The following is a 14,383-nucleotide window of genomic DNA, read 5'->3' as shown; positions in this document are numbered from 1 at the left end:
AAAGTATCTGAAATGAAGTAGAAAACGTAAGAAGAAATAGAAAAACGATATAGTTAATTGGTTGTTTTCATGAACAAAAGTATCTGAAATGAAGTAGAAAACGTTAAAAAATAGAAAAAAATCCTTATAGTTAATTGGTTGTTTTCATGAAAAAAAGTATTTGAAATGAAGTAGAAAACGTTAGAAAAAATAAATGAAAATCGATATAGATAATTGTTTTGTTTTCATGATTAAAGAATCTGAAATGAAGTAGAAAACGTAATTAAATTGAAAAAAAAATATGTAAAAAGATTTTTCAAAGGTCAAAATTGATTTAGAAAATAGAAAGGGTTTTCTGAATTGAAAAGGATATAAATAACTGTCACATAAGTGTGAAAAAAAAATATCTAAAATGATTTTCCAAACGTCTAAGGTGAAATAGAAAAATAGAAAAGGGTTTTTTGAATTGAAAAGGATTTTAATTAATGGTCGCATATCAAATGAAAATAATGAGTGTCTGAAATGGTTTTCCAAACGTTAAAAGTGAAATAGAAAAGGGTTTTTTGAATTGAAAAGGATTTTAATTGTCGCATATGAGGGTGATAAAACCTATTTAGAAATGGATCGGATGTACAGAAAGTTCTTGACCTAGAAAACTTCAAAAGAAAAAAAAAGGAAAAAATATCTGAAATGGTTTTCCAAAAGTTAGAAGTGAACTAGAAAAATAGAAAAGGGTTTTTCTGAATTGAAAAGGATATAATTAACTGTCGCATATCAAGTGAAAAAAATCTATTTAGAAATGGATCATCTGTACAGAAAGCTTCGAAAGAGGTAAAGAAAAAAAAATAGAAAAAATATCTGAAATGATTTTCCAAACGTCAAAAGTGAACTAGAAAAATAGAAAAGGGTTTCCTGAATTGAAAAGGACTTTCATTATTACATATCCAGTGATAAAAAAAAACCAAAAAACTATTTAGAAATGGATCGAATGTACAGAAAAGACTCGACCATTTCGTCGAAGATCTCCGAGTACGACAACGTCCCAATCCTCCCTCGTAACTACTACGACCACCAGTACAGGGACCAGGACGACTTGCTGGTCCCTACGACCAACGCCCACATCACGCCCACCAAGACCCACCACCACCAGGAGATTCCCAGGCCCGCCCCCAGGTACCACAGTTTCCCTGTGGACACGGCTCCTCCAGTGCCTCCTCACCAGGTCCCACTCGTCAATTCACATGACCAGGTTAGGTTCTACCTGTTTTGTCCTCCGCCAACGAAGTTGGATGGAGGCAGGGTTGCCATGTTTTCTAAGTGAGAAAAGGCCAACTTCTGATTTAAGGCCAACCTTTTTTATGATATAATAATAATAATAATAATAATAATAATAATAATAATAATAATAATAATAGGGAAGTGGGGAATATGGGGAAAGGAAGAGTACCTCTGGATACAACCCAGTTTATAGATCAAAGGCAGGTACTCTGGGTGGGAAAGATTAAGGAAATAGGGAGAAAGAGAAGTACAGGAGAAGAATAAAAGAAAGGGGCAGACCCTCTTGCGATATTAGGGAATTAGTATCATTATTTCAGGTATATTTATGATATTGCTAAAGGCCAACCAATTTTTAAAAAAGGTCAAATTTTGAAGTTTTTAGCCTGAAAAAGGCCAACCTGGCAACCCTACGTGGGGGATATGTTTTCACCACTGTTTGTTTGTTTATTTGTTTGTAAACAATTTCCTGGAAACAAATTTTACTCTTAGGGTAATGAAACTTTCAGGGATTAATTGTTGTTTAGTCGTGGGAGTGATTCAATTTTGAAAGTCTTAAGTTTCTGCCTTTTTTTGACCTCCTCCAATGAAGTTGGGAGGAGGTTATGTTTTTAGCCCTGTTTGTTTGTTTATTTGTTTGTAAACAATTTCCTGGCCACAATTTAACTCAGAGTAGTGAAACTTTCAGGGATTAATTATTATGTTTTCGCCCCTGTTTGTATGTTTATTTGTTTGTGAACAATTTCCTGGCCACAATTTTACTCATAGATTAGTGAAACTTTCAGGGATTACTTATCATGTTGAGACGTGGGAGGGATTCAATTTTGAAAGTCATAGGTCAAAGGTTAAGGTCAAGGTCGAGGAAAAGGTCGACCGAATTGTTTGTCAATTTGTTTGTTTGTGAACAACTTCCTAGCCACAATTTTAGTTATAGAATAGTGAAACAGTGAGGGGTTAATTGTTATGTTGAGACATGTAAGTTATTCAATTTAAAAAGTCCTAGGTCAAAGGTCAAGGTCAAGGTCGAGAAATAAGCTGCCGTGGCGGAGGTAACAATTTTATTCATGGAGTAGTGAAACTTTCAGGGACCAATTGTCATGTTGAGACTTGGGAGGGATTCAATTTAGAAAGTCCTAGGTCAAAGGTCAAGGTCAAGGTCGAAAAATAAGTTGCCATGGCTGAGGTAGCAATTTTACTCATAGAGTAGTGAATCTTTCAGGGACCAATTGTCATGTTGAGACTTGGGAGGGATTCAATTTAGAAAGTCCTAGGTCAAAGGTCAAGGTCGAAAAATAAGCTGCCGTGGCTGAGGTCATTTTATTCATAGAATAGTGAAACTTTCAGGGACCAATTGCCATGTTGAGACTTGGGAGGGATTCAATTTTGAAAGTCATTGCTCAAAATTTTTTATTCAATTGCCAATCATTATTTTATGTTTACTCAACAGACCACCAGTTCCTCGCCGCTCCACCACACCAACGGCTCCTCGGTGGAGAGCCACACGCCTCCTTCGGAGGTGAATCAAAAGCCGAGCGCTTTCCCTCTGGAGCAGGAAGACTACGACAGCCTGGACGCTCGGCTGGTCATGCAGCACCGGAAGATGCTCAAGCAGAAGAAGGAGCAGGAGGAGCTGCAGCAGAAACTGCAGAAGCAGCAGAAGCACAACCAGCACACGCAGACCCCGCTGAGTCCTCAGCAGGAGCACCCGCCGGAGGGGAAGACCCAGCAGGGGCAGATTTCTAAGTCTCCCTCATCGGACCAGAAGGGCAAGCAGGAGAGTAGGTGAGTACACCTAAAATTGGAGTTTATTTGAGTATTTGTTTGTGAGTACACCTAAAATTGGAGTTTATTTGAGTATTCGTAGGTGAGTACACCTAAAATTGGAGTTTATTTGAGTATTTGTAGGTGAGTACACCTAAAATTGGAGTTTATTTGAGTATTTGTAGGCGAGTACACCTAAAATTGGAGTTTAATTTAGTGTTTGTTTGTGAGTACACCTAAGATTGGAGTTTATTTGAGTATTTGTGAGTACACCTAAAATTGGAGTTTATTTGAGTGTTTGTTTGTGAGTACACCTAAAATTGGAATTTATCTGAGTATTTGTAGGTGAGTACACCTAAAATTGGAGTTTATTTGAGTGTTTGTTTGTGAGTACACCTAAAATTGGAATTTATCTGAGTATTTGTAGGTGAGTACACCTAAAATTGGAGTTTATTTGAGTGTTTGTTTGTGAGTACACCTAAAATTGGAATTTATCTGAGTATTTGTAGGTGAGTACACCTAAAATTGAAATTTATTTTGAGTATTTTTAGGTGAGTACAACTAAAATTGGAGTTTATTTGAGTATTTGTTTGTGAGTACACCTAAAATTGGAATTTATTTGAGTATTTGTTTGCAAGTACACCTAAAATTGGAATTTATTTGAGTATTTGTTTGTGAGTACACCTAAAATTGGAATTTATTTGAGTATTTGTTTGTGCGTACTCCTAAAATTGGAATTTATTTGAGTATTTGTTTGTGCGTACACCTAAAATTGGAGTTTATTTGAGTATTTGTTTGTGAGTACACCTAAAATTGGAATTTATTTGAGTATTTGTTTGTGAGTACACCTTAAATTGGAGTTTATTTGAGTATTTGTTTGTGCGTACACCTAAAATTGGAATTTATTTGAGTATTTGTTTGTGCGTACACCTAAAATTGGAATTTATTTGAGTATTTGTAGGTGAGTACACCTAAAATTGGAGTTTATTTGAGTATTTGTAGGTGAGTAGTCCTATAATTTGAATTTATTTGAGTATTTGTTTGTGAGTACACCTAAAATTGGAGTTTATTTGAGTATTTGTTTGCAAGTACACCTAAAATTGGAATTTATTTGAGTATTTGTTTGTGAGTACACCTAAAATTGGAGTTTATTTGAGTATTTGTTTGTGCGTACACCTAAAATTGGAATTTATTTGAGTATTTGTTTGTGCGTACACCTAAAATTGGAATTTATTTGAGTATTTGTTTGTGAGTACACCTAAAATTGGAATTTATTTGAGTATTTGTTTGTGCGTACACCTAAAATTGGAATTTATTTGAGTATTTGTAGGTGAGTACACCTAAAATTGGAGTTTATTTGAGTATTTGTAGGTGAGTACACCTATAATTTGAATTTATTTGAGTATTTTTTTGTGCGTACACCTAAAATTGGAATTTATTTGAGTATTTGTAGGTGAGTACACCTAAAATTCGGGGTTTAATTTGGGTCTTTACAGAAGGTCATCAACTTGCAAATTTAACAGGTTCCAAGGAGCTGATCTTAAGTCGAATTGTCTTTTAGCCGAATTGTTTGTAATTCGAATTGTCCTTAGGTCGAATTTTGTAGGGGAAATTGTTCGTAAGTCGAATTGTCTTTAAATCGAATTGCCCTTAGGTCGAATTTTTGAGGGAAAATTGTTCGTAAGTCGAATTGTTTTTGAATCGAAAGGTTTGTAAGTTCAATATTTTTTGTCGAAGTATTTGCAAGTCGAATTGTCTTTTAGTCGACAGGCTTGTAAGTTGAATATTTTTTGTCGAATTGTAAGACGATTTTTTTTTTATTCGAATTTTTCCCCAGCTATTGCAAATGTTTGCTTACTGTATTAAATGATATAATATTGTTTTATTACAATATTTATCTTATTACAGTATACAAAATTTGATACAATATGATTTATGATTTCAGTTGGACTTTAAATTCTCAATGAAAAGGTAAATGTAAACAATTAAGGTTGAATCATAATCATTTATCAGCCATCCATCTAGTATAGTTACCTTTAATTTCATGATCCGTTTTCTGTTAAGCTGATACGCTCATTTTCTTTCATGTAGACAGGTAATTTTGAGGATAAACTAAGCCAAATATTGATAAAATCTGATCTGTGATCGTTAATTTGTTTCTCTCGTTGCAATTGTCAAATTTGTTGTCTAAATTATCTAGTTTAGGTGAGTATAGGCTTATTTATTAGTTTTGCTTGCCATTTTGCCATTTTCCTTAAAAGATGTAGTGTTTATTTTCAGCTTATATATATATATATATATATATATATATATATATATATATATATATATATGTATATATATATATATATATATATATATATATATATATATATATATATATATATATATATATATATATATATATGTATATATATTTTTGGATATATGATTATGTATAATATACATACTCGTACACACACACGTATATATATATATATATATATATATATATATATATATATATATATATATATATATATATATATATATATATATATATACGTGTGTGTGTACGAGTATGTATATTATACATAATCATATATCCAAAAATATATATACATATATATATATATATATATATATATATATATATATATATATATATATATATATATATATATATATATATACTGTATATATATATACACACACATGCACGCACACACAAATGCCGTTAAAAGTCTATCATACTTTCAAATAAAGAAATATATACCGTAGAATAAATTTAATTTTAATGAAAAAATAAAACATTAAACTTTGTTTTGACGAAAGATAAGCTTAAAAATAAACAACCATAAAACCAGCAAGAATTTTATTTTAAAGAAAAAATATTCATACATTAAACTTTGTTTTGACGAAAGATGAGCTTAGAAATAAACAACCGTAAAACCAGCAAGAAATTTCAAAAAAACATCCCCCCGCCCCTGGGGCCCTCCCCCTGCCATTGGGGCCCTCCCCCCGCCCCTGGGGAAGCCCACATCGTCTCGCATTCCTTCCCCACAACCTCCTCACTCTCCCCGAGCTCAACTTGTTGCTCGCTGGAACGTGAGGCGGAGAGGGGGACGTTCGGCTCGCTCTCACTCCTGGAAAAATTCTTGGGTGATCATAGATGTCCCTTTAAGTTCCTCATTTCAAGAGTTCAGTTCTTTCGCCCTGTCCTCTTCGTGCGTTTGCTATCTGCGGTTAGAATGGGGAGGAGAGGAGTCTAAGAGGAGTCCTAGAGGAGTCTTGGAAGAGGAAAAGGAGTCTTATATCCTTCCTGACACTTGTCTCTTTAGTTTAAGACCTCCTTCTGTAATGGATAAGTTCAGGTGTCGTATAACGAAGTGAGATTGGCTTGAGGTAGAGGAAGACAATTATTATTATTATTATTATTATTATTATTATTATTATTATTATTATTATTATTATTATTATTTGAGTTTGACTGGAGGTAGAGGAAGACAATTATTATTATTATTATTATTATTATTATTATTATTATTATTATTTGAGTTTGACTGGAGGTAGAGGAAGACCCTTATTATTATTATTATTATTATTATTATTATTATTATTATTATTATTTGTTAATATCCATCCGTTTTAGCTGGTATCAGTAAAACCTTATCAATTAGGCCAGACAAAAATAGATATTCAACCTTTTATAACATATGCTCTCTCTCTCTCTCTCTCTCTCTCTCTCTCTCTCTCTCTCTCTCTCTCTCTCTCTCTCTCTCTCTCTCTCTCTCTCTCTCTGTTTACCTGAATTCATAAATTTATTTTCATAATACAAGTACATCATATCAAGTCTTGAATAGCAAATCCCACTCACTCTCTCTCTCTCTCTCTCTCTCTCTCTCTCTCTCTCTCTCTCTCTCTCTCTCTCTCTCTCTCTCTCTCTCTCAATTTTCATTACAATTTCTTTTTACCTCTAAATTCATAAATTTATTTTCATTATAGAAATACATATAAAGTCTTGAATAGCAACTCTCTCTCTCTCTCTCTCTCTCTCTCTCTCTCTCTCTCTCTCTCTCTCTCTCTCTCTCTCTCTCTCTCTCTTCCATCCAAGTTATTGATCATGGTAATTCTACCGTTCCTATATCATCAATTATTGACAGTTCCTCACACTGCCAATCGAATGATTATAAATTAATGGCGTCAAGAGACACACTTTAACGTGTCTCGAATAACATTCCTGATCTAGATATTAATCTTTGGCACTGTCGTTTAATTAGTTCATTATACAAGTTGTATAAGATTTTTCATAATTCTGACCATCCTTTACATTCAGATCTCCCTGGACAATTCTATCCTGTTCATAATACTAGGCAGGCAGTTAATTCTAATAGCCAGGCCTTCTCCATCATGAGGCTCAATACTACATAGTATTCTAGAAGTTTTATTCCAGCTGTTACGAAGTTGTGGAATGATCTTCCTAATCGGGTAGTTGAATCAGTAGAACTTCAAAAGTTCAAAGTTGCAGCAAATGTTTTCATGTTGAACAGGCTGACATGAGTCTTTTTATAGTTTATATATGACATATCTGTTTTTGACGTTAATAGTTTATATAGGACATATCTGTTTTGATGTTGTTTCTGTTTGTAGAATGATTTATTGTTATTTTGTTTTCATCATTTATCTATTTCCTTATTTCCTTTGCTCACTGGGCTATTTTTCCCTGTTGGAGCCCTTGGGCTTATAGCATCTTGCTTTTCCAACTAGGGCTGTAGCTTGGCTAATAATAATAATAATAATAATAATAATAATAATAATAATAATAATAATAATAATAATAATAATAATAATAAAGGAAAAGTATTATAATTTCCCCGTTTTCCCTCTTTTGTTAGCTCCACCAACGAAGTTGGAAGGAGGTTATGTTTTCGTCCCTGTTTGTGTGGTTGATTGTGTGCGTGTTTGTTTGTGAACAGCTTCCTGGACACAATGTATATGTGGTCAGTCTCTAGAGCATTGTCCTGTTAGCTAGGATAATTTTCCCTGTTTTTCCTCTTTTGTTAGCTCCGCCAACGAAGTTGGAAGGAGGTTATGTTTTTTGCCCATATTTGTGTGTTTGTTTGTGAACAGCTTCCCGGCCACAATTTTAATCTTTAAGTAATGAAACTTGCAGGGATTAACTGTTATGTAAATGGCTGGAAATAATTAAATTTTGGAAGGTCAAGGTCAAAGGTCACGGTCAAGCAAAATATTTAATTCACGTATTCAGCCATAAGTTCTGACCTTAAAGTTTTTGCTCTTTCGTTGTGGTGTATTGGTAACGTCTCTGCCAGTGCCTGGTGATCGCCAGATTGGGGTTCGAGCCCCGCTCAAACTCGCTAGTTCCTTTAGTGTCTGCAACCTCACTATCCTTGTGAGCTAAGGATGGGGTATTTGGGTGAGTCTGTAGGTCAACCTGCTGAGTCATCAGCAGCCATTGCCTGGCACTCGCTGGTCCTAGCTTGGAGTAAAGTATGGACTGCAGAATCAGATTTGGAAATACTGACTGAGGTGACTCGAGAATAAACACATACTATAGTCAATTCTTTTTAGTGAGGCAAATTTGCACCGACTCGCAGGGGTGCCCTTTTAGCTTGGAAAAGTTTAATGCTCTCCGATTGGTTAGAATTATCATGGCCAACCAATCAGCGATCAGGAAACTTTTCCGAGCTAATTGGACACCCCTGCGAGTCGGTGCATATACGCCTCATTAAAGAAAATGGAGTATAGATATTCGTCTCACACAGACATGTCATTTGTACATTAACAGATAACCAACCAATCAGCGATCAGGAAACTTTTCCGAGCTAAAAGGACACCCTTGTGAGTCGGTGCATATACGCCTCATTAAAGAAAATTGATTATAGATATTAATCTCACACAGACATGTCATTTGTACATTGACAGATAGCCAACCAATCAGCGATCAGGAAACCTTTCCGAGCTAAAAGGACACCCTTGCGAGTCGGTGCATATACGCTTCATTAAAGAAAATTGAGTATAGATGTTAGTCTCACACAGACATGTCATTTGTACATTAACAGATAGTCAACCAATCAGCGATCAGGAAACTTTTCCGAGCTAAAAGGACACCCCTGCGAGTCGGTGCATATACGCCTCATTAAAGAAAATTGAGTATAGATATTAGTCTCACACAGACATGTCATTTGTACATTAACAGATAGTCAACCAATCAGCGATCAGGAAACGTTTCCGAGCTAAAAGGACACCCTTGCGAGTCGGTGCATATACGCCTCATTAAAGAAAATTGAGTATAGATATTCGTCTCACACAGACATGTCATTTGTACATTTAACAGATAAGCTTATCAGCTTTAATTATCAGATATCGCTTCATCAAAGGACATCAGACTGGGATTTTAAGAAAGGTAGCACTCAACTTCCTTTGTAGGCTTAATTTAGAATCAGTATTCTAGATTAAACGTGAAATTTAACCTTCATCTGTGGCAGTGATTCTTGCTGTTGGCAGTTGTCAATATTAAGCAGTATGCTATTATTAAGAAAATTAAGAGAGAGAGAGAGAGAGAGAGAGAGAGAGAGAGAGAGAGAGAGAGAGAGAGAGAGAGAGAGAGAGAGCTTATGTTATTAAAGGTTGAATATTTATTTTTCTGGCCTAACTGATAAGGTTATACTAAAAGCAGCTAAAATCGACAGCTATTAACTAATAATAATAATAATAATAATAATAATAATAATAATAGTAATTATTATTATTATTATTATTATTATTATTATTATTATTATTATTACTTGCTAAGCTACAACCCTAGTTGGAAAAACAGAATGCTATAAGCCCAAGGGCTCCAACAGGGAAAATAGCCCAGTGAGGAAAGGAAACAAGGAAAAATAAAATATCTTAAGAAGAGTAACAACAGTAAAATAAGTATCTCCTATATAAACCATAAAGACTTTAACAAAACAAAAGGGGGAAAAGGGATAGAAGGATAGAATAGAGTGCCCGAGTGTACCCTCAAGCAAGATAACTCCAACTCACTGCTTATTTTCATTTTCATATTATTACAGAAAGAACAAGAAAGACAAACAATATTGGAGTTCATTCTTGCATGAAATCTGTGTGTGAGAGAGAGAGAGAGAGAGAGAGAGAGAGAGAGAGAGAGAGAGAGAGAGAGAGAGAGAGAGAGAGCTTATGTTATTGAAGGTTGAATATTTATTTTTCTGGCCTAACTGATAAGGTTCTGCTAAAAGCAGCTAAAATAGACAGCTATTAACTAATGATAATAATAATAATAATAATAATAATTATTATTATTATTATTATTATTTGCTAAGATACAACCCTAGTTGGAAAAGCAGCATGCTATAAGCCCGAGGGCTCCACCGGGAAAAATAGCCCAGTGAGGAAAGGAAATAGGGAAATAGATAAACTACAAGAGATGTAGTTAACAATTAGTATAAAATATTCTAAGACCTTTCACACCATTAAAGTAAGTCTTTCATATATAAACTATAAAAAACTTTAAGAAAAACAAGAGGAAGGGAAATAAGATAGAATAGTGTGCCCGAGTGTACCCTCAAGCAAGAGAACTCTAATCCAAGACAGCGGAAGACCATGATACAGAGGCTATGGTACTACCCAAGATTAGAGAACAATGGTTTGATTTCGGAGTGTCCTCCTCTTAGAAGAGCTGCATACCATAGCTAAAGAGTCTCTTCTACCCTTACCAAGAGGAAAGTAACCACTGAACAATTACAGTGTAATAGTTAACCCCTTCAGCGGAAAAAAGAATTGTTTGGTAAGCTCAGCGATGTCAGGTGTATGAGGAGAGAGGAAAATAGATATAGAATAAGCCAGACTATTTGGTGTGTGTAGGGAAAGGGAAAATGAGCCGTAACCAGCGAATGGGATCCAGTGTAGAATAGATACTCACCAGAACGTCGGCCGGGCAAGCCCAACCTCCCCACTAGACTATTTGGTGTGTGTAAGGAAAGGAAAAATGAGCCGTAACCAGCGAATAGGATCCAATGTAGAATAGATACTCATCAGAACGTCAGCCGGGCAAGCCCAACCTCCCCACTATGGTGCCCAACCACAGCAATGGCCTCCCCAGTAAACGGCTTAAACTCGCGGTCCCGGACTGGGATCGATCTGCTGCATTGCGAATGCTAGGCGAACGCGATTCCACTGTACTAGTCAGGAGGTAAATATCACTATAGTCAATTCTCTTTAGTTAGGCAGATTTGCACGGACTTGCAGGGGTGCCCTTTTAGCTCGGAAAAGTTTCCTGATCGCTGATTGGTTGGACAAGATCATTCTGACCAATCAGAGCGCAGGAAACTTTTCCGAGCTAAAAGGGCACCGCTGCGAGTCAGTGCAAATCTGCCTAACTAAAGAGAATTGACTATAGTGCCATTTACCTCCTGGCTAGTACAGGGGTAATGCGATCGCCTAGCATTCGCAATGCAGCAGATCGATCCCAGTCCGGGACCGCGAGTTCAAGCTGTTTACTGGGGAGGCCATTGCTGTGGTTGGGCACCATCGTGGGGAGGTTGGGCTTGCCCGGCTGACGTTCTGATGAGTATCTATTCTACATTGGATCCTATTCGCTGGTCACGGCTCATTTTCCCTTTCCCTACACACACCAAAAAGAATTTATTATAAGTTTAATCATTATCCTTATTTTCTGATGTTTAACTTTGTATACAATACCATGGACTCTGATATCTGAAACACTGAAGTTTCATTAATGCATTAGTGTTGATTCTGTAATCAGGAGTACAGGCAGATCTCGAAATCATAACGCTGAATTATGCAGTTGGTTAAATTTACATTTCATTTGGTTGGTGGGTAAAACCCAGCCCCCCCCCTCGCTTGGTTATTCAAGGGAAGTATTATATTTAGCTAAAATGCGGGTCGTGTTGTAATTGTTATTTAATTGTTTTATTGTTATAGATTTCTTGTGGGGGAAAAAGGTGTTTTCAGATGTCAATATACATAATTGGGGTCCGTGTGATATATAATTATAATTTATATATATATATATATATATATATATATATATATATATATATATATATATACACATATATTTTATATATATATATATATATATATATATATATATATACATATATATATATGTGTGTGTGTGTTTATATACAGTATGTATACGTATATATATATATATATATATATATATATATATATATATATATATATATATATATATATATTATACCTGTATATGTTTGTATGTATGTATATATAATATATATTATATATAATATATATATATGTGTGTGTGTATGTATGTATGTATATATGTATGTATGTATATATGTATGTATAGTATGTTCATCTTCTAATATACTACAGGATTTCTCTTTACTTGAGAGAGAGAGAGAGAGAGAGAGAGAGAGAGAGAGAGAGAGAGAGAGAGAGAGAGAATTTCCCAACAAACCCCATTAAATGCACTCCTATGCTTGATTGAACAGTAGTGACAGTAATACTTTACAATGACGTCAGCAAAATTTTTATGCAACGTACTGTAATCCGTTGGAGAACAGCGCACCAACCTCGCAAAAAATCTGCGAATTTTTAAAGACGTTATTTACGCTTTCGCCAATATAAGACTCTGCCAAATATGAAATTCAATTGACAACAGCATAGAAAATCTGGCGTTATTTACGCTTTCCGCCAATATAAGAACCTTGCCAAATAGGAAATCCTATTGACAACAGCATAGAAAATCTGGCGTTATTTACGCTTTCGCCAATATAAGACCCTGCCAAATAGGAAATCCAATTGACAACAGCATAGAAAATCTGGCGTTATTTACGCTTTCGCCAATATAAGACCCTGCCAAATAGGAAATCCATTTGACAACAGCATAGAAAATCTGGCGTTATTTACGCTTTCGCCAATATAAGACCCTGCCAAATAGGAAATCCAATTGACAACAGCATAGAAAATCTGGCGTTATTTACGCTTTCGCCAATATAAGACCCTGCCAAATAGGAAATCCAATTGAAAACAGCATAGAAAAATCTGGCGTTATTTACGCTTTCGCCAATATAAGAACCCTGCCAAATAGGAAATCCAATTGACAACAGCATAGAAAATCTGGCGTTATTTACGCTTTCCGCCAATATAAGACCCTGCCAAATAGGAAATCCATTTGACAAACAGCATAGAAAATCTGGCGTTATTTACGCTTTCGCCAATATAAGACCCTGCCAAATAGGAAATCCAATTGACACAGCATAGAAAATCTGGCGTTATTTACGCTTTCGCCAATATAAGACCCTGCCAAATAGGAAATCCTATTGACAACAGCATAGAAAATCTGGCGTTATTTACGCTTTCGCCAATATAAGACTCCTGCCAAATAGGAAATCCATTTGACAACAGCATAGAAAATCTGGCGTTATTTACGCTTTCGCCAATATAAGACCCTGCCAAATAGGAAATCCATTTGACAACAGCATAGAAAATCTGGCGTTATTTTACGCTTTCGCCAATATAAGACCCTGCAAATAGGAAATCCATTTGACAACAGCATAGAAAATCTGGCGTTATTTACGCTTTCGCCAATATAAGACCCAGCCAAATAGGAAATCCATTTGACAACAGCATAGAAAATCTGGCGTTATTTACGCTTTCCGCCAATATAAGACCCTGCCAAATAGGAAATCCATTTGACAACAGCATAGAAAATCTGGCGTTATTTACGCTTTCGCCAATATAAGACCCTGCCAAATAGGAAATCCATTTGACAACAGCATAGATAATCTGGCGTTATTTACGCTTTCGCCAATATAAGACCCTGCCAAATAGGAAATCCATTTGACAACAGCATAGAAAATCTGGCGTTATTTACGCTTTCGCCAATATAAGACCCTGCCAAATAGGAAAATCCATTTGACAACAGCATAGAAAATCTGGCGTTATTTACGCTTTCGCCAATATAAGACCCTGCCAAATAGGAAATCCATTTGACAACAGCATAGAAAAATCTGGCGTTATTTACGCTTTCGCCAATATAAGACCCTGCCAAATAGGAAATCCATTTGACAACAGCATAGAAAATCTGGCGTTATTTACGCTTTCGCCAATATAAGAACCCTGCCAAATAGGAAATCCATTTGACAACAGCATAGAAAATCTGGCGTTATTTACGCTTTCGCCAATATAAGACCCTGCCAAATAGGAAATCCATTTGACAACAGCATAGAAAATCTGGCGTTATTTACGCTTTCGCCAATATAAGACCCTGCCAAATAGGAAATCCATTTGACAACAGCATAGAAAATCTGGCGTTATTTACGCTTTCGCCAATATAAGACCCTGCCAAATAGGAAATCCATTGACA

At 35.4% G+C, this 14,383-nt stretch overlaps 1 protein-coding gene across 1 annotated transcript; it reads left to right on the top strand.

Moving 5' to 3' along the window:
* The first annotated feature begins 531 nt into the window (after positions 1-531).
* Positions 532-6,387, top strand: LOC137615115 (uncharacterized). The gene is made up of 3 exons (XM_068344746.1): positions 532-1,228; positions 2,702-3,036; positions 5,955-6,387. The coding sequence occupies exons 1-3, from the start codon at positions 959-961 to the stop codon at positions 6,385-6,387; spliced, it is 1,038 nt and encodes a 345-aa protein (XP_068200847.1). The 5' UTR covers positions 532-958.
* Positions 6,388-14,383: the final 7,996 nt, after the last annotated feature.

This window comes from Palaemon carinicauda, chromosome 21 (assembly GCF_036898095.1).
Source record: "Palaemon carinicauda isolate YSFRI2023 chromosome 21, ASM3689809v2, whole genome shotgun sequence".
In the NCBI taxonomy this organism is placed as follows: Eukaryota; Metazoa; Arthropoda; class Malacostraca; order Decapoda; family Palaemonidae; genus Palaemon; species Palaemon carinicauda.
This window is presented reverse-complemented; position numbering and strand designations above follow the sequence as displayed.

Bases quoted from the DNA above. Each gene is read 5' to 3' on its own strand.
- LOC137615115 (XM_068344746.1), top strand. From the start codon at position 959: ATGGATCGAATGTACAGAAAAGACTCGACCATTTCGTCGAAGATCTCC. The intron at 1,229-2,701 runs GTTAGGTTCTAC...TTTACTCAACAG, and splicing joins TCGTCAATTCACATGACCAG to ACCACCAGTTCCTCGCCGCT. The intron at 3,037-5,954 runs GTGAGTACACCT...AAAACCAGCAAG, and splicing joins AAGGGCAAGCAGGAGAGTAG to AAATTTCAAAAAAACATCCC.